The sequence below is a fragment of the Ochotona curzoniae genome, unplaced genomic scaffold (assembly GCF_017591425.1).
Source record: "Ochotona curzoniae isolate NIBS_2020 unplaced genomic scaffold, NIBS_Ocur_1.0 patch359, whole genome shotgun sequence".
NCBI lineage: Eukaryota > Metazoa > Chordata > Mammalia > Lagomorpha > Ochotonidae > Ochotona > Ochotona curzoniae.
The window spans coordinates 567,945-593,118 of NW_024466927.1; the positions used below are offsets into that span (position 1 = coordinate 567,945).

A 25,174-nucleotide genomic window follows, 5' to 3' on the forward strand; every position below is an offset into this window, starting at 1 on the left:
CAGAAGGGGAGCAGCTAAGACAAGAAGGAGGCCCACTGGAGCTCCCAGTGTTACAGGTGACAGCTTCCTCCACTATTTTAATCATTAATACTTTAGTACTGAAAACCCCAGCCACCCCAATTGAAAATTCAGATATCATTCAGACATTAAAAGCTCAGATCAAATGAAATGCTTCCTAGAACCCTTCTTGTACAACTCCAAACAAGGTTCATATATGACCCTCCTGCTCCAATACCACAGGGCTGAGGTTATATTTCTGGCCTGACAAGGATAACTACAGCATGCATTATCATAAGATACTTTCATTTTATAACTGTGTATAATGACAATCCCAATTTCAGTTCTAAATATGGTATCTGATCCACCAGCTTATTCTTCAGTATTACCTTATGTACAATAGTGACCCATAAACATCATGTTAAATTGAAAAAAAAATGCAAAAAGAGGGGACTTGAACGTATGATTTTTAATTCCTATGAAAATGTAAAGTTCTGTGGAAAGTTTCTTTATAATTCCCCTTAAAAAATGTTACATAGGATGGAAGAAAATGGGATTATTTGCAAATGTGATATCAAATAACACCAAAGCTAAGCAACAGTCAACAGAGGGAGACTTGGAGCAGTGGATTGATGTTGCCAGGTCTCAGGCTAGAATTCTTCGCAAATGTGTCTACTTAGAGATGACACTGAAGTTATAGTCAATGAAGAGACAATAAATAAATGTGTAAAGAATATGCCATAGGTCACTCCAATCCTCACAGACACTGAAGTCAATTTGATTTGTACAAAGGAAACAGTCCTTCATTACCCACGCCTCATGAACATAATCATTTTCCCATAAAAAATGAGAATTCTCAAATAAAAATTCTTGACACTAAATACTTCCATGACTTTTGAAAAAAAAAATCACAGCACATGTCAAAAATTCAGAATGAAGCCAAGTCAGAGCACCCTCTTGGCCTTCCAAATTAAAGAAAATAATCCACCCCACAAAATCACCAATCCTTATAGCCAGAAAGAGAACGGAAGTAAAGCCAAGTGTGCAGGCCATCATGGAAAAGTGGTGGGGCAGTAGGGAAAATGGAGAAGGTCCAGACAGAAGCAGAAATTTCTCAGACTTGGAAGAGATCTATTAGAGTTGGGCCCAGTGGCATAGCCTAGTAGCTAAAGTCCTCGACTTGCATGTGCCAGGATCCCATATGGGCATGGGTTCTAAACCTGGCATCCACTCTTACCATCCAGTTCCCTGCTTGTGGCCGTGGAAAGCAGTTGAGGACAGCCCAAAGCCTTGGGACCGTGTACCAACACAGCAGACCCAGCAAGCTCCTGGCTCCTGGCTTTGGATCCACTCAACTCTGGTCATTGTGGCCACTTGGAGAGCGGATTAGCAAACAGAAGACCTTCCTCTCTCTTTCCTCTCTGAACATCTGACTTTCCATTAAAAAATAAATAAATCTTTAAAAAAGAAGAAAGAAAACAAAGGATTCATACACCTTTGAATCACAGTTTACGAATTTCAATTAAAAAAAAATAGGTGCTTGTGGGGGAGGGATTCATTCATTCATTTAGCAATTACTTGAAGGTGCTGTTACCACACGCCTGGCATCAAGGCTGGTGTAAACAATCTCCAAGGCTCCTTTCAGCTTTAAAAATCTTAGAACTCTCATAGTCACACTTGGTCGACTTTCTTTTGGCTCTAATCTAAAAAATTTGGCTGGAAATATAAACAGATATCTACATAAAAACACACATTTACCAGCTATAATTTGGACTTGGCAACATTAGGTTTTACCAAAGCTGAGAGGAGAGAGTACAACATTTTCTCTGAGAATCATATTACTTTAAGCTACATCATAACTCATATCCCAAGGTAGCACAAATATGGCCAGAGCAGGGCCAAGCCATTTTCACATCTAAGTTCCCATTACACAAGGCAAGGACATGTCCATTTTCTTGTGAGCTTGCCAACTGTCTTCCATATGAAGAGTCTCCAAATAACTTGCTCACCCTACCAGATTTGTCCTTTTCCATTTGGCAACTGGCATTTTATTTTTTATCCTTTCCCTTCTGTTTTACAGAGAACATAAGCCAGCATGGCAACAAGCTTTCTGTTTATTTCCTTCCCCTTCAAAAACAAAGCCGTGGCTTGAGTGCATTTACAGGAAGAAGGCCCGTACAGAAAAAGGCTTTTCGCAAATATGAAAGCCACATGGGCAAGTCAAGGATGTCCACTTTCACCACACTTGTAGTCAACATCATACAGAAAGCTCTTCCCAGGATAATTAGGCAGGAGGAGAAAAAGGTGGAAGACACTGAATCTGGAGATTGGCCAGTCAAATTATCTCTGCAGACTACATGTTCATGTGCGGACAAAATCCTAAAGATTGCATCAAAGAACTATCAGAATCAATTAGCAAATACAGTAAAGTAGTCAGATAAAAAGCTATTAAAAATCAGTACTGGGTGCGGCGCAATATACTAGAGGTTAAAATCCTAGCCTCACATACATTGGAATCCCATCTGGATGCCAATTCTAATTTTGGCAGATCCACTTTGCATCCAGCTCTCTGCTTCTGACCTGGGAAAGCAGTCGAGGACGGCCTAAAGTCTTGGGACACTGCGTCCACTTGGGAGACCTGGAGGAAGCTCGTGGCTCCTGGCTTCGGATTGGGTCAGCTCACCCCATTGCGACCTCTTGGGGAGTAAATTGGCAGATGGAAGATCTTTCTCTCTATAACTCCTTTTTTTTCTGTGTATCTGCCTCTCCAATAAAAATAAATAAGTCTTTAAGAAAAAATCAGTACCGCAGCTCATATACTAAAAGCAACTATCAGAAAAGAAATGAGAATATAATCCCATTTCAGTAACCAATAAAATAAAATAAGCATATATAGGAACAAATATAACCAGTGAGGTAAAAGATTCTGACAATGAAAACTAGAATTTATTAAAGTCAATGAAAACCAGTAAAGATTTACAAAAGATGTTAAAGCCAAATCAAAGTCACTGTGTTTTTGTTTGGATGACTGTCCTATTAGCAGAGGCTTCCTCATTCATTTCTTCATTATTATTTTAAAGCCATTTTCAATTTCTTTTTCAAATTTTATTTTTCATGACACAGTTCATGGATTTCCTTCCCTCTCCATCTTCCCTCCCTCCCCATCTTCCCTTCCCCGTCCTCTGTTTTGCAGAAAATTTGCTTTCTAATGCTTCAATACTTTTAAAGGATCTAGACACCAAACAGAATTGGAACATGTAAATTACAACGGGAACTAACATATCTCAAGTTATCAATAAAACAAAAAGTTTCTTCCATTTCTTCATATCGACTACAGAAAAATAAACTGCCTGTGAAATCTGTATGGCTCATTCCTTCCTCTTCACGTCTCTGTCACCCTCTCAGTCCAACTTGGTGTTCCCAGCGCAACTAACCCCTTCTAACAAATTGTGGATTGATATATTTTAACTTTCACTAGTTCCGGTAATTTGTAAATTGCATAGTGCAGAATCATAAGTCCTCTTAGTGACAGAATTGCTAGAGTTTTGAATAATGCATCAGAACACAGAATATCTCTGATTTAATCATTGAATCATTTCTTAATATTCTCCAGTACGAAATTTAGAACACAAAAGACCAATGGATATCTTATTTTTCTTTTATACACCTTTTATGTATACTTTTAAAAGTCCATGAAAGGACATAATTTGAAAGGTATGTTTATTTTGGTATAAAAAATTTGAAATTCATGCACATTTTATCACATCTTTCAAGCAACTTCAGCGGAACACTGTACAAATACTGTGGGATTTTTAAAACATAGCAAAATGGATTGAATAAAAAAATAAATATCCACACACACCATAGCTATCAAGTTATAACTAACCTGTGCTACCTCTATTTTCTCAGTAGCTTCCTACTCTTGTTATTTTGAAGCTAATAACAGACAAAATTTCATTTTAGTTACAAATTCTTCCAATGTTTCTCTTAAGGAAACATTCTCTATTTATTCCCTATCTCTCTGGGCCAAAGAAATCATTTGGTTTAGTTCTCTCAAGGCAACTACAGGTAAGACAGAAAGCTCAATAAATCTGAAATGTTACTTCTTAATTTGAAAATTCTGTGTGGCCCATAAATGACATCATAAACAGCCAAATATGCCTTGCTAGAAAAATCACTCCCCACGCTCTCAGGCCATTATATCTAAGAAGATAACAGTAATTCAACAATAGTTGCTTTCCTTCCTGACAGGCATCTCATTGATAAGAGCAGTGATCTAAGATCTGAAAAGTAGCATTCCTTCTGACTCCAACTCTGAAATACATTGTAATCAACCGGCTCTGGAACACGTGAGTTCTATGCACTTGATATACATCTACATTATGCATCCTTGAAATTATCCTGAAAAAACGACCCTCATGGAATTTTGCTGTTACTGTTACTGTAAAGATTTTGCTCTAATTACTTAAAAACTTTAGGTCCAATGAGGTAAAGCTCAGAGAACATGGGCTTCTCCTGAGCGATTTAAAAAAAAATGGCTTTGAGTTTTGAAATGATACTAGTTGGTAAAGGGATGTCTAGGGCTGCCAAATGTAAGCCAGAAGAACTTGGAGAAGTCTGAACTGGGCATTTTGCATTCAATTGTCAGCTTTTTATAAGAGATAAAGTTCTCTACAGGCTCTAGGTATATGTTTTTTCACACAGAAACAATCACTAAATGTGTGATCTTCCTAGTGTGGTTTATGAGTACAGCTCCAACCATGGATCTTACCTGCACCTTGAAAGTGCCCTCATCCAGGGGTGGTGGAGGAGGGAAGTTTCCAGAGCCAGATGGAACTACTCCAGAATCACCCAGAGGTGGAGGTGGTGGTGGCAGAAAATCTCCTAGAGAAAGGAAAAATACACATAAAATGAATAGGGTACACCTTTACGATGTCTTCCCTGACATTCTTTGTGGTTGGAATTGACACACAATTGGCTATCACTTAACTCCCAGGAGAGTACTGGATTTTCTGTGTAGACATGGCATAATACCTGCTATTCAGAGGTCTAGTCCAAGTAAGAAGAGTAACGAGGGGGAAGTGGATGGATTGGATAAGAACTGGTGCTTGAATTAATACATTTTCAGTAAAATAGAAGGCCCCAAATGTGTAAAAGAGCGAGGATAATATAAGATGCAATTTATGAAGCTATACAATCAAACATTTTAATAAAGGACAATATATGTGCAGATACAGAAACAAGCCAGATTTTCCTGGATTGTACAGATTAGGAAACACTGAAATTAAATGTATCAAAGCTAGAATTTCAGCAAGAACAAGGAAATTGTCATGGCATGAAACCCCAGCATCTCTAGCAAAAGCAATACATTGAAGTTAGAGTTGTTGAAAAGCATCAAATCTATTGAAGATATACACAGCTCAAGAGCTATATGATTCATGGTGCAATATTGCAAGAAACTCTACTGGAAAAACAGACACTCATGCTTAAACATGCTCTGTTTCTCATTTTCCTGGTAATAAAGATTTTCCTATTTTGGGAAAGAAGCATCCATTTATGGGAAGTGGCACCTCCTTGCTTTTTAGCTACTTATCTCTTACTAGAGAGTGAAGCAGCCTCCATCACTGAGTTCTGTTTGGATAGTATCAAAACATTCTAAGAGGCTTCAGAAAAAAAAAGTCTAAGAAGGAAGGATGGATATGTGATAGTGTGGTAAGCTGGTTTGATGATTCTGATACATTTTTGAAATGGTTCACTTTGCCTCCATTTTGCCTTATAAATAAAAAATTTTAGGATCAGAAGGATGACATTGTTATAAAGAACACACTGGCCATCATTGCTAGCCCACAGCAGAATTCAGACTCCCAAGTACTCAAGGTCCTCCCTCTGTGGCACTCCACTTGGTGGACTGTCACTACGCACTGCACAATGTGAGAGGCTTTTTATTTTTCTCCTAAATAATTTGTTTTCACTTTACATTTCTAGAAAAACATGTTTCTTTGAAATACAAAGAGACATAGAACTTCTATTTGCTGTTTAACCCCACAAATGGTCGTAAGAGTCAGAAACACACCAGTCCAAACACCAAGCATCTGGAACTTAGTCTGGGTCTTCAAGCGGGTAGCATGGACACAAGTACTAGAGTCATGTCTATTGTCGCCTAGAGTGGATGTACGCAGAAAGCCTACTCCATAGTAATGTACTAGGGACTCAAGCCAGGCACAATAAAGTGAATGGAATTATCCTAACCTGTGATCTGATCATGGTATGGCAAAGCTACTACTGAGCTAAGATTTTCATTAAACTACCTCTCATTCGCACAAGAATTCTCTACCATACTAATGATGTCAAACTCTAGTGTGCAAAAGGGTCTGCGGAAGCAATGGTTTAAATACATGGTTCAATACCATTCAGGAGTTCAGATTTAGTAGGTGTAGGAAGAGGCCCAGTAGTCTACATTTCTAAGGCCCATAGCCTTATAAGGGTTATAAGTCTCACAAGACATTATTAGTCCCATTTAATACTCCCAACTACAAACCAGATTCACTAAGAAAACCTTTACAAAAATACTTAAGCTGACATTAAATCTCAAAACAATCCTTTCCGAATCTTGAGGATGAGAGAACTTGTGTGAGGAGGATTGAATAGGTACCAACAGTCCTTTCAAACATAGAACATAGTTCAATGTGCAGTCAAGATTGAGAAACTTCATACTATTCATATGGCCTTACACCCTTTGAAAAAAATAAATTTAAAATTTACTAAGTAAAAAATACTGTCCACCAACTCTTTCCTGTCATGGCATATAAGAAGCCTCAGAATGAGACCTGAAGTGACAGAGCAAAGGAGGTCTATGTCATTAAAAATTACCAAATTTTCAGGTTCTCATCTTTGCATTCACTTTAGAAGAGATGTACTCAACATTTTTACACTTCATCAAATTTTCTTAGGTCACACAGAACATCAAACAGCATCAGAACCGAACAAACAATATGATACGATACAATACGATACGATACAATACGATGTGATACTACCATCCTATCCTATCCTATAAAAGCAGAGACGGTGGTCTACAAAAGACAAATAAACACCCCTAAAAGCAAGCTGCCTCCTAACTTGGGCCATGCCCACCCCCACCTGTTGCAGCCATTTGGGAAGAGAATGAGTGCATGGAAGATCTCTCTCATATTCATCCTCTCTCTCTCTCTCTCTCTCTTTCTCTCTTACTCTGACTTTAAAATCAATAAATGTTTTAAAAATTTAATTAAAAGAATTCTGGTAAGTAGCTCTGTATTTCAAGAGATGAGCAAATTAATTTTAACATTTGTATGATAATGAATATAAGATGATGTTAAGTCTCACAGGGGAATACCTTTGGAATGAATTCCCAAGAAACTGATAATGGCAAGTTGCCAATAGGCTGTATTTCCCATCTGAAAAACTTGAGTGGGAGGGAAAACTTAATTCTGTTTATAGTTTAAATGACAAGTAATATGATTTGATTTGTATGATTTAATTGATGTATTCAATATTAAATAATCAAGTTAGAATAATTAACATTATATTTTGTAATTATTTATAGTCACCTAACTCCTCTCTTCTAATTCTTCATCAACTATATAATTAATTATTATACACTGTATTCATCCTACTGAGGTCTGGAACTTAGAACTTACTCATTATATCTAATTGTATTTTAGCGGTCATTGTCCTGTCTATTCCCTTCTGCTCTACCTTCCCAATCCTCTGGTGCTTATCATTCTACCCTCTTCTACAATGACATAATCTTTCTTTTAGCTTCAACATTTAAGAGAGAACATGTAGGGATTTTTTTAAAGAGTTATTTATTTATTTATTGGAAAGTCAGATATACAGACAGGAGGAGAGACAGAGAGGAAGATCTTTCATTCAATGATTCACTCCCCAAGTGAGCGCAATGGCCGGTGCTATGCGGATCGAAGCCAGGATCCAGGGACTTCTTCCGGGTATCTCACACGGGTGCAGGGTCCTAAAGCTTTGGGCCATCCTCAACTGTTTTCCCAGGCCACAAGCAGGGAGCTGGATGGGAAGTGGAGCTGCCGGGGTTAGAACTGGTGCCCATATGGGATCCCGGGCCTTCAAGGTGAGGACCTTAGCCACTAGGCCACACCGCCAGGCCTCATGTAGGGATTTTTATGTCCTTGCTTTCTCTCACTTATAATTATTTCCACTGCCTTCCATTTAGCAATAAATTTCAGGATTTCATATGCTTTAGGGGTCAACTAACATTGCACTGTATATTAATACCAAATTTTCCTTACTCTATCTGTCAATAAACACAGTGGTTGATTCTCTGTCTTGGCTATCGTGAATATTTATACAGCAAACGTGGAGTGAACATCTCTTTGAGATGCTTGTCTCATTTCCTATGGCTGTATAACACAAAACAGAACAATTGGATTAGACGGCAGATCTACTTCTGCTATGAGGACCTTCCGTACTCTTTCCCACAATCACTGTAACAATTTACATTCCAAGCACCAAGGCACAGATGTGTTCTCTTCTCTGCCCCCTGCCAGAATTGTTCCTCTTTTGCTGTTGTGATAATTGATATTCCAACTTAAATGAAATCTCACTGGGATTTTGATTTATATTTCATGGATGTTTGGTGATGTTGGGCATTCTTCCCAAGATTCTTGCTGGCCATTTCCAGTCTTTTGAAAAACCTATTCGTATCATTTTAAGTTAGATTATTTTTCTACTGCTGATTTTTTGTTTTGTATATATCCATAGTATAGTAATTCATTTTTATAAAAGCATTTTAAAAATGGCTTCTCCAATTCTACAGGCTGCTTCTTCACTCTGGAGGTTGGGCAGAAGTTTTCTAGTTTAATATAGTGTTGTTTATTTTGTAATCCTTTTGAGGACTTATAGAGAAAATGACCTGTATTAATGGCTTAGCAGGTTTTCCCCGTGTTTTCTTCTCATACTTTTTAGCTTTATTTCTTAAAATTAGGTTTTCTGATGCATTTTGGGTTGAGTGATTGCAACAGAATGTCCAAATTTCACCTCACTAATTTTTGACGCAACTACTTCTCACTGCTGCATGTTTTTGGTGCCTTCGTCAACAATCAAGTGGCTATGGCTGTGAGAATTTATATTTGTCATCCCTACTTACTCCCAACAGTCTATGTATTGGATTCGACAATGTTCCCATGCTGTGTTGCATTCAGCAGCTCTAGAGTATGTATTGAACTCAAGTATTGTTCTGCATCAACTTCTGTTCTTTTTACCTCAATTGCTGTTAGGCAACTCAGCCTTTTGTGTTCCATGTAAAATTTATGATTTTATTTCAAGTTCTATGAAGAATGCATTTGTATGTTGACAGACCTTGCACTGAGTCTGTAAATTATTTTTATTCCTTGGGACACTTTAATAACACCAGTTCTTCCAATCCATGAATATGGGTGATCTTTCCAATTTCATTGTATCTAACAAAGGCTTTGTAATTTTGTTAAATCTTGGAGTTTTTTGCTTCCATGGAAAAGTTGATTCTTCAAAGTTTCTTCAGTCCCTTTTGTGAGTAAGAATGCTTTCTTAATCTGTCATCAAGGCTGTCCTCTGTGTAGAAAAATTCAATTGATTTTTATTTGTTGGTTTTGTATCCTGAAATTTTACTGAATTCATTTATCAGGTCTAACAGTTTTCAGCTAGAATTTTTAGGTTTATATCTATATATAGACTCTTTTCATCTACAAAAGGAGTAATTTGACTGCTTCCCCTTCCTGTCAGTTTGTATTTTATTTTGTCTTATTTAGTTGTTCTGTTAGGACTTCTAATACCAAATAATTAAATGTAATAACAGCAAACATTCTTGTCTTCTTCTAGATCTTAGGGGGACACTTTGAGCTTTCCCCCCCAATTCAAAAAAAAATTCCCTACATAATACAGCTCTTATTATATTGAAATCACTCCTTCTAAAAATCACCTGTTGAGTAATTTCATCATCACTGAAAATGTGTTGTACATCCATGGATGCTATTATTTGTTTTTTGTCCTTAGTTCTGTTAGAAGGCAGTATATTTGTTTGCATATATGCATTATCCATTTAAATGGAATTATTTTATTAATTTATACTTTACAAATCATATATGTTTGTATTTTATCACATGAGTACATAAAATAGAGACATTTTCAATACTTAGAAATGTTTTGCTAAGCAAAGTTTTTAAAATCAGCAGGAAATGTGGAGATACAGCAGAGGACAAGATAACAAATGAGGAAAATTCCATTTAATGCATCACTTCTCTCAGCTTCCTCAACCTATTTACTCTCCATCCACTCTAACTACAGATATGAAAGAAACGTTTCACATTTACTCAACATGCTATTATAGCTGCAGTCCTTTCACACTCCTTTGCCACCACAATCTGTTCTCCTCTCTAAAAGAGTTGTGGCCTATTTGCCTGATTTATCTTCTACTGTAAGGGTCCCAGTTTTATTTAAAATTTTAAATGTATATAAATGGAATAAATTTACTATTTTTAAGATCATAGTGTTACTCCCACACTACAAGGACCACACTAGGCATCTCTCTTTGATTCCCTGCTTACAACTATGCAGTAACTGGTTTCTAGAACAGACCTGCCAGCAGCTATCTGGAGCATTCAGAAATGTGTATCAGAAAGGTAAGGAAGGTCCTTGGGTGGTTGCAGCTTATTGGGCATGAGTTCCAAAGGACTGGTGTGGTAAAGAGGAGATGGGGTAAAAAAAATAAACCTGCATATTGTTACAGCTCAAGTGTGTGTGCTATCTCAGAATGATCACAGACCCCTGGCTCAGAGGCAGTTGAGGGAATACTAATACAGCTTCTGCATTCCCAGCTTGTTCCTGTTCCTTGACTATACAGATCCTTTGAAAACTCACTGGAGAAAGTGATAATTATCAGAGCAAGGTGTGTGACCAAGTAACTCCTTTTCTGGCTTTTGTGCTAAGTATTTTTAGAGTTCAGACTCTCATGATTTACATGAAAATGAATCTACATTCAGAAAATTGATATTTTAATTTTTCCTACATTTTTGTGTTGTACTATTGAAAAACAAATTGTTTATTCTGCATATACTTCATTTCATAACAACTCATTTACTTTGGCAGAAAAGACTAAGATTGAAAAATAAAGAGGGGTTAGCATTCAGTCTACAAGTTGAGGTGCCCACGTCCACCACAGAGAATCCGAGGTCAATTTCCAACTCTTCTCTTGCCTTCATTCTCCTGCTAACGAAAGCTTCTGGGAAGCAATGCTGCTGATTCAAGTGATTGAGTTCTTCCACTCACATGTGAAATTTGTATTAAATTCCCAACTCCCAGGTTGCATTTATCCTGAGCCCTTACAAGCTTTTGTGGAGAAAACCAGCAATAGTACTTTCTGTCTCTGCTTCTCAAATTCAAAACATTAAACACTGATATAAACTGTTTAATTAAACACAGTGACAAAGCAACAATAAGGTAGACAAGTTAGCACTCTACTATACTACTGACATGAGTAGAAATGTTATTAGATGAAACTTTTCCAAAGAACCTTTGACAAAACAATAGCAAAATTTCTAAAACTTTGTGAAGTTTAAATTATCTAAACCAGTCTTAGCAAATTATTTTATCACAGGAGTAACTGAAGAATATGAACAAGTATGTATCAAGAAATCATGCATAAATAAAGGAAAAAACATTTTTTTGTAAATTCAGTAACGGTGGAAAACACGTTACATTTAGTCAAATGGGGGAAATTGAGCAGTCATGAAAATTATGTTTATGTATATCTAACGTATTTATTTTCTGAGTGCCCATGAACTAGGAAAGACCAAAAACAATTAATAAAATCAGAAGTGCACATTTAGGGAACTTATGCTGTACTAGGATGATGAATAGTTTAAAGAAAAATGAATAGGGGCAGACATTGAGATGCAACCAGTTAAGCCATATGCCAGGGCTCCTTGGCACTCTGCTTACTCTGTTTCCAATTCAGCTTCCTGCTAACATCCTGGAAGGTGACAAGATCATTGCTCAAATATGCAGATCCGTACCACACACATAGGAAACCCAGAAGGAGTTCTATGACCCCAACTCGCTTCATCCTGGTCAAGCTCTGGCTACTGCTAGTTTCTGGAGGGTGAACTAACAGATGGAAGGAAGATCTTCTCCCCATCCCTTTATCTTTCCACATCTTTGACACAGATAAAATTGAACAATTTTGAAGCACAAAATAAATAATGAGGCACGCTGAGTATAAAAAAGCAATAGGTATTATAAAGAAATATGGAGCAAAAAAAGATGAGACTGTTGAGATGGTGGCAGTAATGTGCAGTTTTAAAGAAAAGAATTGAAAGATGTCTCACTCAAGTGGTATTTAGGCAAAGACTTAAATCTAGTGAGGGAATGAGTCACTGAGTATATGGGGAAAGAACAGGAAAAAAATGTTTCTGGTACATTATCATGTGAAGAAAGAAGAAGGCTGTTGAATGGAGCTTACAATACGGTCCCACTTGTGTATATACCTGTCTGTTAGCAGAGGTTGTATACAACTGAAACGTATTTTATTTATTTTTTTAATTCTTGGTTTAATTATTAAATACTAAATGTGAACTACAACCACACATTTTTTTTAAATGCAAAAGGATACTTTCAAATGAATCAGACATTCTACTCAAACCCACTGTTTAATTTTAAGGCACCACTATATTTACCTAAGCCAAAATTTGATGTCTCTTGTCATCTTTCTAAATAGCTGAAATTTCTCTTTGAAATTCTGAAATTAAAAGCACGAAGAATTATCTTTAAAGTAGATGACATCTCCCTGATTGGACAGTTTCATTCCATGCTCAGTTCATAGAATCTCTGGAACTTCAATGAGTTCCTCAGATGTCTTGTTTAATTACAAATAAATGCTCAGTACCAAGGAGAAATCCCCCAGAGAAAATGATCGCAGCAGACTAGTTATCACACAGTGTTTCCATTTGTAGCGAAATAATTCTATCCATAATATAAAACAAATAGTTATCAAATATGAAATTAGGTGGATCATCTGGTTCTGTGAATGGACTAAAACAAAATAGCACTTTGGAGTCCACTACTATATGTTACAAAAACAGAACAAGTGCCTTCCAAACAAGAAATCATATATTTTGACTCTTAAAGATGGGCAGCCAAAAATAAATACTACACATATCTGAGATTAATACAATAATCTTCTAAAAACCCTTTTGTTCACTTCAAACCCCATACTTGAAAACAAAATTCTCTCAGTGTAAAAATGAAAATATTTTTAAAATCATGTTATAGAGAATAATGCATCGTGCAAGGGCGAAGAAAATCTCAATCCCTGAAAAATAAACAAACAAACAAACAAAAAAACTGGCATGCAAATATCACTGTAGTTTCAGGATAGTCCCCAAACATCCCTTCCAATTTGAGATAGGATATTTCCCCATGAAAGCCAATGAGTCCAGAAGCCTGTCTTCCCCAAAGACAGCCAGCGAGTCTAAGAGAGCATGGGCTCACATTAGCCACAAGTAAGGCAAGTAATGTGCTTCACTCAGATCATATTTGGCTCCAGAGTAAACTATAATCATCTTCAAGGCCAATGCTTGCTTCTATCCTAAAACATCTTAAGTAGAGCATATGTGGTACTTCCTTACTTTAATGATTTATCAGTTGGTTTTCCCTTACCAGACTAAGAGCTCTTGGAGGCAGCCTGCTTCGTTTACGTTTCTCTACAAAGAGGGTAAAGAGCACATTGGAGATGCTCTATGAACAGGAAAAAAATAACGATTTTTAAAAAAGATTTATGTATTTTACTTGAAAGTCAGAGTTACAGAGAAAGAGCAAGATCTTCTACCTGTTCCCTCATGCTCAAAATGGCCACAACAGCTGGGCCTGTTCAAAGCTGGGAACCAGAAGCTCCTTCTGGTCTCCCATGTTGGTGCAGGGACCCAAGCACTTGGGTCATCCTCTGCTGCTTTCCCAGGCACATCAGCAGCCAGCAGTCATACTGGCTCCTTACACTGACGGTAGATTAGTCTACTATGCCATCATATCAGTCCCTCAACATGTGAATCTCACAAATAACTAGGGGTGGACCTTTGGTCTAATGGTGAAGATGGCCTGTTTTCTTAGAACTGTATCTACAAACAACATTTGTTAGATAATAGTTAAATTTTTAAAAGGAAACCTCTCCACAATCTACGGTGGTTAATGAAATTATACTTTTAGACTGTACATGACATATTTACCTGACCTTAACTATCGAGTAAAAAAGAAATGCTTACATTTTACAAAAGTGTGTCTGGGTTTAACCATCTCCAACTCCTGTGTCTAGCCACCTGCTGAGGCAGACCCTGGGTGGCAACAGGCAATAGTTCAAACATGTGGATGCCTCCCAGTAACATGGGAGACCTCAACTGAATCTCAGTTCCTATCTTCAGCCTGGCCACACTCCTGCCATGACAGGCATTTGCAGAGTGAAACAGCCAATGTAATCCCTCCATACCTCAATTTCCATTCAAATTATAATAAAAATATTAATATAGATCTTTACATAACTAATTGAACTAATGGGACAAATACATATATTCCCACCATTGTCAATGTTTCTTCTTTCCTATTCTTAGTAAAAGGGAACACTCCTTTAAATATTGTACAAAACTGGTAGATAATATGTTCTCCATGATAATAAAGATGAATTGTTTTTTTTTAAGATTTATTTTTATTATTTTTTTTATTGGAAAGGTGGATATACAGAGAGGAGAGACAGAGAGGAAGATCTTCCATCCAATGATTCACTCCGCAAGTGAGCATAACGGGCCGATACTATGCCAATCCGAAGCCAGGAGCCTCTTCCGGTCTCCCACGCAGGTGCAGGGTCCCAAAGCTTTGGGCCGTCCTCGACTGCTTTCCCGGGCCACAGGCAGGGAGCTGGAAGGGAAGCGGGGCTGCCGGGATAGAACTGGTGCCCATATGGGATCCTGGGCGTGCAAGGTGAGGACCTTTAACCACTTGCGCCACCACGCCGGGCCCAATAAAGATTAATTTTTTAACAATATCAATTCTTATTTTACTCTTTGAAAGAATTTTTTATTTGAAAGACAAAGTTCACAGGGAGAGAGACAGAGTGCAAGGGCTTTAAGGGCTAGACCAGGCAGGAACCTGGAGTTAGGAACTTCAATTTGACCCCCACATGGTGGCAGGGTCCCAAATGCTTGGTCATCCTTCACCATTTTCCCAGGCTACTAGCAGGGAGCTGGTTCAGAAGTAAGCCAGCTAGAACACGGATCAGCGAAGGTCACAGGTTTTTATGGTGAGGTACAATGCTGGCACCAACACCATCAATTTTTAAGTTAGCTATCTAACTGAGATCTGTTTTTCATAAATTATCTTGGTGAAGCCATGTCTGCAAAGTACAAAAATTGTTCACATAACCCTAAGTAACTACCTGTTTCCTGGACACCACAGTTCCCAGAAGTATAACAAACATCTGAATAATACTTGATCTTTGTTCTAAAATAAAAGAGCTATCAGTAGGTCTTAACAGTTTCCATATCCAGAAACACTTTCAAATCCTACAGGAATCTAAAGGTGATGGAGGGGGAGTCAAAGTTAGAAAATGTTACAAAGAGATACGTTGAGGACAGCACGTTGAAATGTTAGTACTAAAAACAGGCCTTAAAATGGGGGTGTTCATTAGAACCTGATGTCTCATTTTCTTTTATTACATTGAGTTAGAACCACGTCAAAATTCTTAGAGAATTTTGGACCTAGACAGAAAAAAGCACCTCATAAATCTCTCTGGATTTATTTGTGGAGTGAAGCCCTGGCTAAATATCTCCAACCACCATGAAGACTGAAGAAATATCTAAGATTAGAGAAGATTAAGGCCACATGACCACAAAATGCTGCATGAGATTGTGGATAGGATCCTAGATAAGTGTAGGGATATGAGCAGGCAACTGACGAAATCTGAACAAGGTCTGTATATTAGCAAGTGATACTATGTTAATTACCTAGTTTTGGTAAATCTGATAAAGTTGTACAAGTTGTCAACAGTTGAGGGAATGCAAAGAGGACTAAACGGGAATCCCTGACCATCTTTTCCAGAGCTTCTTCAAAGTCTGAATTAATTTCAGATTGAAATTGGGAAGCTATTGTCTAAAAATCTTATCTTAAAGAGAAAGAATTTTCCACCAAGGTTGAAAAGGAAACATTGAAACAATATAAAATATCACAATAATAATTTTTAAAACCGCTGTGACACAAATCTCCTAGCTCCTAGCTCAGTACCAATTTACCCCAGTGTACGGCAGGTTCAGTTGGAGAAACTAATTCCCTGCGGAAATGACAGGAAGCCTACAGTGCCCGACAACTACAAGACAATGAAGAAGAAAGAGTTCTTAAGAAAGAATATGAAACATACACAGGAGTACTTAAAGGCATCCTACCAAATCCAACATGACTGCAGCATGGATAGGCAGATAAGCCAGGCTCCATACACAGCAACAACAAAATCCCATGAAATGAACTTCTTTCCAAAGCTGGGGCCGGTTTCCCTGCTGCGAAAGAATCGCATAGGACAGGAATGGCTACAGAAGGCTAGAGACCCTTTGCCGTGTCTCCAATCTTCATCTCTTAATGCACTTCAAATTCTCACTGAGAAAATTTTGTTACAATTTATATAAAATGATGCCAACAATTACTCACTCTCCTTCAACCCTGCCATTTATTTCATCAAGTCTGAGGCTTAGCAAATGCATAAATGCTTTAAAAATAATCAAATAGAGACATTTCATTTCAAGGTGGTTATTTTTTTGGCATGCAGGGTTTTTTTTTTTTCCAGAGAAACACTGGAGCTGACAGGTACTTGCTCTAAAAATTAGCTTCACCACCTGCTACCTAAAATATTGCTTTCATGGGTTTATATTGTATTAAAAGGTCACTGGCTGTTTAAGTCTTAAATAGTTTTAATCATTCTAAAAAGTCTCTTAACAGTAAGAAAGGGAAGCTCAGAACAAACAGCAGCAGGGACTCTAATTAAAAGGGCCAATTCATCTAATTTTATTTGGGGTTAATTATTCAAGATTCACTCTTTGATGTGTAAGGAATAGCAATTAGTAATTTTAGTGATTTGAGAATCATTGGAGGTGTAATCAGTTAAAATGAGTGAGTGTTTACAACATAAGATGCTGAATTAGTCTCTCTCAGCTGGAGAACAGGAACATTAGGCTCCAAGAGATCAAGGCTAAGGATTTCAGACACTGGTAATAACAGTCACTTCAAAATAAAATACATGTCAGAAGCTATCCAGAACTCTGTTTACTCCTGGTTGAGGCAAGGTTCAGAAGTTTCATCAATCTGCCTTTAATCAGATTTCATTTTTGTGGCTGTCCCTAACCACTTCCCTCTATTTGGCACTTGCCACCATGGTAACCATCAATGCATTGCATTAAAAAAGCATCTTAAATAAATATTCCATGTATAAGCAACACAATACACAGCATAACCCTGGTGCTCACTGAATTCAGTCTGCATTTCTTGACAGTAGGCTTAGCATTCCCAACTGAAGCTACTGTTCCATGCGCAAAACTGAGTTCAGATTCATTAACTCACAAAACTGCTGCTCTATTCTTGTATCTTCTATCTTTCCATTCTTCATCATAATTCTACTATTTATAAAAGCCAGAAACACTTTTGCCTAGTGTCACCATCATCTACAGTGAGCAAAAACAGATATTAAATACATTCATACTTTCCAATCTATTCATTATGTTCCATCTCTATTGCTGGCAAAGTAGTTAATGTATATAGCATCTATCTATACCCAAAAATGGCCTAAATAGTCTCCTTTCTCCCCAGTTCAGCCATTTTCAATGGAGCTTACACAATATTGCCAATTGAATAATTCCATTGACCTTGCAAATTGCCAAAACAATTTTGAAAAAGGACAATTTTGAGGCCTCTCACTTCCTGATTATGCAACCCATGCTAAAGCTACAGTTATTTTATTGTGACTCTTGAGTATAAATAAACAGATACACTCATGGAATAAAATGAACAGCTGAGAAATGAACCCTCACAAATGTGGCCAAAGATGTCTTTAGCAATAATGCTAGAGGTTTTAAGAATGATGCTTTGGGAGTAAAGGAGGATTGCTAAAGGCCCTACTGAAGGCTTCCCAAGATTTGGTAAGAGACAAACTGAAATTGAATGGACCTCCCATGATGAGCTAGAAAGAGCCACAATGGTAACCATCAATGCATTGCATTAAAAAAGCATCTTAAATAAATATTCCATGTATAAGCAACACAATACACAGCATAACCCTGGTGCTCACTGAATTCAGTCTGCATTTCTTGACAGTAGGCTTAGCATTCCCAACTGAAGCTACTGTTCCATGCGCAAAACTGAGTTTAGATTCATTAACTCATAAAATTGCTGCTCTACTCTTGTATCCTTTGTATTTCCAATTCTGCTCATCATATACTCTCTGGAAAACTCTGGAAGTGTGGATCCTTTAAGGGAACTAGTGTTAATAGTAGCTCTGAAAGTTTTAAATTTCTTTTTTTTTTTTTTACTTTTTTTTTTTATTGTTGCTTACATTGTATTATGTAGTACAGTTTTATAGGCGCTGGGGATTCCCCCCACCCCTCCCATACCCCTCCCCCCATGGTGGATTCCTCCACCTTGTTGCATAACCATAGTTCAAGTTCAGTTGAGATTCATTGCTTGCAAACAAAATGTTCACTTATGCTAAAGACAAATATCCTTTAATCTACCAGAGAACTCCCCTTGTTTCCTACCTTTCCAAGAATTGGTTCACATATCTCTCACCAGCAAGACGTCCCTGTCTATCATATCTGAATCCAAGCTATTTTTCTGGAGTTCCAGTTCTATAGCAATTATACAGTACTTATCATGGGCTTCTCTTCAGGAAATTTCATGAGTTTGCTGCACTTTGTCCTCCGTAAAGGCAGACATTGTCCATGAGACGTGGTTTTATCTCAGTGTTCCTTAGCAATTGTTCTTTACAGCATAGATGGGGAAGAGTTGAGAAGATATTTCCTGATGGTATATTCACGTTTTGACAACTACCACAATTTGAATGGTTGCCAAATTCATCAGTCTTTGGAGGAAGATCTTGAGAAACTGACTATTAATCTTAAAGTGTTTTTATGTGTGGTACACGGGTGCCTGTACGTGTGCCAATGTGCACATGAGCAGGAGAGGGAATGAGAATTAGACACCAAAAGACAGACACAGATTGTTTACTTCCCCATGCCAATCTTCTACAAAAGGAAAACCTACTGATTAGTGCTGGAGTTAACTGGGAAACATGAAGATAAAAAGGAATATTCATATTTAATTAAAATATGCCACTTTTAGCCACTCATAAACCATTCACTACTAATGTGCTCCTGTGTAAATGATGACTTTCTACGTGTTATTTTGTCGTTGCCTTTTATAAAATGAGAATAACAGCATTTTTTATTGCTCAAGGGTAGACTTAGATAAACTGTTTCTAAAACTATAATGTCTTACATAAACATTAACTATTTTTTATCATGAGATGGTTCAAATTGTGACATGCCCATAAAGCTTTGCTTCATATGGATTCAGAAACTCAAATAGAAGACATAATTTAAAATTCCCTGACCTTATGCTGGAGGCTTATTGTGATTCTTACCATACCAGGGTTCCACAGAACTTGGAGTAAAGTCCAACAAACAGAGACAAAAGCACATGAGCATTACCAGAATAATAGGAAGATGACATCCAATGAGTGGATTAAAAAACAGTGTGTTCTCCCTGGAATATTCAGAGATCTTGGAAAAGCACCACACCAGGAGCCCTGAGGCTGCCCTGACTTGGCAAAGCCAGCTCTTCTGTAGCTGATTAACCCGAGATTTCCTGTGTCTGGGAGGATTACTGGTTCACTCTTTTTTTTTCCCTTAATGGACAAACTGTTCTTGAATAATCTTAAGATACAAACAAACTATTGTGACACACAAATCAGAGGGAGCTTTTGTCATTCAAAATCTAATGACAAAGCCAAATCAAAACAACTGCAATCATAACCAGGCAGTCCGACCAACACAGACATCCCAATGCTCGCTGCTTATCTCTGGATGGCATCTTATTTGTACACTTTTATCCATCAACTCATATTCCTACATTCACAATCATGAAGTTCTCCCTTGATAGCAATGTTCAAAAAGCCTCCAAAATCTATTGGATGTTCATCATGGTTTTTCAATTATAGTGCAATTCAAAAAGCAAGTTCTCTTGAACAACCTACATGTCCCTCTAGGGAGGTGCTCATTCTCTGTTTCATTCACTCTATTTTCACTCCCTCAGATTAGGAGGTCTTCTGATGGAAGACAATTCCAAATAGCAAAGCTTAATGACGTGTTCTGGGCAGAGACCCAGAAACTTCGTGATTTTAGCAGACCTGGTCTGCCTGTCAAAAGACATAATTCAGTTGAGTGAGGAACTCAGTTCCTCCTCTTGCTTCATTTGGCCTGTCGCCTCGGAAGGTCTTTGATTCTGGAGCATAGTGGATTTATGGCTCTTTCATTTCTCCAACAGTAGTTCCAGTCTCTGAGATTTAAGTTCAGTGAGTTCAGCCTTGGCATTCAAGGATCTCCTATGTCTCATCCTTAAGAGCATTTGTCCTTAGTCTATTTGCCAAGGAAATAGTGGCAGCTCTTTTCCTGGCACTAGAATCTGCCATAGTAAGCTGCTTCTCACAAATAGGTCCATGACATCACTTGAGTTAGCATTCCAAGAGTTAGAGTGATGTCTTTGACTTAATAAACACTATTGCACAACTTTATCAACTCACTAGATAATCAGATGAGAAAGGGTGTACAATACAATAATAGTGCAAGGATCAGCAAGCAATGGTCAATCAGCCGCATTCAGCCCACTTCTTGTCTTCAGTGCTGCTTCCCAGCACTTGTCCAGATCCTTCATTTACTTAGCATCTCCTGTTGCAATAATAGATGGCCCAGATGCCTGAAAATATTATCTAGACATAAGGAAAAAAATGTTCTAAATATCATGTAGCCCCTAAATGTATTGTACAAAGGAGAAAATCAAGATTCAATTAAGTTAAACCATGCTATAACATTTCCAGAGTAAAATAGAACTGGGAAGGCATCAATCATAATTCCATGGTCAGCAAGTACTAGTTATCTCGTGTTTTACGAAGAAGTTATCTTCTTTCTTAATTTACTTATTTAGAATGTAAAAAGAGACACAGACAGAGGAATGGATCTTCCTTCTTCTGGTACACTGCCCAAAAGCTTGCAATAGCTGAGGTTGGGTCAGATTGAACCCAAGAGCCAGGGATTCAAGCTGGATCTTCCAAACACCTGACATTGCTTCAAATACTTATGTCATAGCCTGCTACCTCCCGTGGTATAAGTCAGCAGGAACCTTGAACTGGAAGGAGTCAGAACTCAATCCCGGACACTCTGACATGGAATGTGAACATTTAGGTAGTAGCTTAATCTCTGTACCAAAGGCCCGCTCCAATGGAAATGTATATCTCTTTAATGCACAACTCTGAAATGACTGAGTTTTATTTATTTATTTTAAAACCAGGATTACGCAGAAAGAAGGAGGAAAAGATAAAGAAAGGATGAGGCACAGAAAGGGACTGAGGTAGAGAATCTCCAATCCACTGATTTACTACCCAAGTGGCTGCAACAGCCAGAGATGAGCCAGGCCAGAGCCAGGCAGAAGCCAAGCCAGGAACCAGCAGCTTCACTGTAAGTTCCCAATTGGTGATTGGGGCCCACACACTTAGACCTTCTGCTGCTGCTTTTCTCAGGGAGTAGATGAGAAATGTAGCAGCCAGAAGTGGAATCAAGATTGATAGAGGCTGCCAGAACCACAGACACCTGCTTAACCTTCTAGGACACATTAGGGATTGCAAGATAATTTTTTTGAAAAATATTGTCATTCTTGTGGACTTCACCATCTGAACAGATAAGCACATGGATAATTTTAGCTGTGTATTCATTTTTTTATTGTTACTCCCCAAAATTTCTCACAAACGTTATTGTTTTAAAAACCACAAATTGGTTATCTTGCACTTTACCATTCAAAACGCCATCTTAGGTATCAGTAAACTGAAATCAAGGAGCAAGTAAGGTAGCACTCCTTCTGGAGTTCCTACAGGGAAATGACTTCTTTCCCCTGTTGGGTTTCTCTAGGACACTGTCATTACTGCTCTTTGGTCCTCTTTGTCAACATATCTTTGTCTCAATGATACACTGAATCTTTTGTCTTTGCATAGAAACTCATATTCCAAGGCTCTGAGACTTTGGGTATATCTACTGGTCATTATTCTACTACAACCAAATGTTGCACATTCTGAAGGAGGGAGAATCCATTAGTATAGCAGCAAGTTGAGATAACAGGTCTTGGAACAAATTTTTTTACAACTGCTCCAGAATTTCAAGTATTTGCCAAAATTTAAGCATTTTATTTCAAAACTCCACTTCTGTTCCACAGACATGGTTCCTTTCTTTATGTAACTATCATCATGCTCTGACCTTTAGGAAAATAAAAAATTGTATTAGGTACAAGTTAAAGAGTTTCAGTGAAAAAATACACAGTAGAGTTTCAGATAAAGTAACTATATATTCTCCCCATGGGAATATATTTCTTAGTTTCTTTGAATGGATAAGGAAATAGGATGAGAAAGACAGTCCAGGGCCAGATACATCAGAACCAATGTTTACAGAAAGTTACTCATGCCCTTGAATCTTATAACCAGAGTGAAAATGTTAACACAGCATTGTTTGGTGACCTCCAAGGCCAAGTCTTTAAAAGGCAAGTATGGTAAAATCAATAGACATGCAAGGATAAAAACTAATGTTATAATTTAGCAAAAAGGATCGAGTTACTAACAAAATATACCGTGCTCGCTTTGGCACCGCATATACTAAAATTCAAAAGATACAGAGAAGATTAGCATGGTCCCTGCGCAAGGATGATGTGCAAACAAAATACACCCAAGATGACAGAAATCATTATATTTCAACATTATTTAGTGCAACAGAGAGAGCAAGATGGCAGAATAAGGTGAAGATACATAAAACGGATGGAAAAGGATTAGCTAAGCATAAGTAGAGAGGCTGAGATCCTGGGAAATACAGAAGGGCAGGCACATGGCAGAGGCACCCCTGGAGACCAGTGGTCACAGGGGAGCAGCAGAGAGAACAGAGTGACATTGCACCAGATAGCTCAGAGGTGATCAGAGCTCCACTGATAGTCAAGTGGGAAGATGAGATTACCAGGTCCACAAGAGATGAATCCAGGTTTCAAACTACAGTTCTTCCTAATGGTTTTAAGCTGGTCATAAGCAGAAAAGGGCTGGAGTTTTATTGGATGGATACGAGAACAGGGTAGATTTCAGGGCCGAGACCTCCCTCCCCCATAAGTGTCCATAGGGTGTGATTTTTTGCTTCTACAGCAAAGTCCCTGGGTGTAGGAAGGGACAACGGCAAGCTGCACATGCATTAAGTCAGGGGAGAGTTCACTTCTTGCTCAAAACATGGCAAGAAAATAATACCAAGTTGGAATCCCACAGGTTCCAACCAAAATAAGTCCAGAACTGATGGGCAGCAGGTTTTAGCAAGAAGAGGACATATCACAAAATAATAAAAAAAAATAAATAAAAATAAAAATCTGTTCTATTGATATCCCTGTGACCTAGGTTAAGGTCACAGCTGGTGTCTGCCTAACCTCAGGTTGTGCTGGAAGTGTGAGTGAGACAAAGCCTGAGCCAAAAATGATGCAACCACAACATGGGATCACAGAAACAGACAGTGCTGAACTGGGTTAGAGTTAACTGAGGAAGATATCAAGAAACTCCCAGATAAAGAATTTTCTAAATTATTATAAAGCTTCTTCAAAGCAAAAGGTACATACAAGAGTTCAAGGAATTTAAGGAATACATTGCAGGCGAAGTAATAACATTGAAACAAAATCAAACTGATTTATGAAGAGCACAATACAGCAAACTACAAATGAAGAGTACAATACAGCAAATTACAAATGAAGAGTACAATACAGCAAACTAAAAATGCAGTAGAAAGCCTCAGTAATAAAATGAGGCAGAAGAATGTCAGAACTGGAAGACACATCCTACAATAATGCTGAAATAGTCAAAAAGTTGGAAGAAGGATGGAGTCAAGCTAAAAGAAGCAACCAATAATTCAGCGGCACCATCAAAAGGCTGAACATAAGAATAATGGAAATTCCTGGAGGTGTAGAAAGAGAAGTCAGGATAATATATTCAAGGCAAATAATGATGGTTCCATCAGTGAAATCATTACTAGAATGCACTGGGATCTCACATGGGCACTGGTTCATATCCTGACTGCTCCAATTCCCATTCAGCTCCCTGCTTGTTGCCTTGAAGAGCAGTAGAAAGTAGCCTAGTATCTTGTTACCCTATACCCATGCAGGAGACCTGAAAGAAGTTTCCGTTTTCTGACTTCATATTGGTTCAGACATTGTGACCATATGGGGAATGAACCAGCTCTTTCTATCTCTCCTTCTCTCTGTAAATCTAATGTGCCTCTCCAATAAAAAATAATTCTGAAAACATGCATCCAATGAAATTATAATTAAAAGCTCCTCTAACATGAATGAAGAATTAGGTAATAAAATATAGGCAGGGCACAGAACCCTAAACAGAGTTGGCCAAAAACAATTCCTGCCAGGAGATATCATAATCAAGCTTTCTTCATTTGAATATAAAGATGTTAAAAGTATGCACACAAGAAAAATCAATTAATTTATAGAAGAACCCCAATCAGATCAACTACTGACTTCTAAGAGGAAACCCAACAGGCTGAAAGGGATTAAAGTGACATACTCCAAATCATAAAAGAAAAATCCTTGATGTCCAGAAAAGTATACCCAGCTACAGGGGGGAAAAATACCAAACCCAAAGGCACATATACAAAACATCTAAAAATAAAATCACAGAGAAAACCGAAATCACAGAAGGAACAAAATCAAAGCAATATATGAAAACCCCAATGCCAGCATCATACTAAATGGGGAAAGACTGGAAGCTTTTCCACTAAGATCTGGAACTAGACAAGGATGTTCACTCTCACCACAGCTATTC

The 25,174-nt window shown here is 37.8% G+C and overlaps 1 protein-coding gene and 1 pseudogene across 4 annotated transcripts in view; one reads left to right on the forward strand and one right to left on the reverse strand.

Annotated features, from left to right (window-relative positions):
• Positions 1 to 25,174, reverse strand: part of LOC121167276 (lipoma-preferred partner) — a 688,035-nt gene that overhangs the window by 368,939 nt on the left and 293,922 nt on the right. For all 4 annotated transcript variants that reach the window (XM_040996717.1, XM_040996718.1, XM_040996716.1 and 1 more), the window contains one exon: positions 4,769 to 4,881. In XM_040996717.1, coding sequence (XP_040852651.1) covers positions 4,769 to 4,881 — 113 coding nt within the window. The remainder of the gene's footprint in view (positions 1 to 4,768; positions 4,882 to 25,174) is intronic.
• Positions 22,952 to 23,071, forward strand: LOC121167278 (annotated as a pseudogene).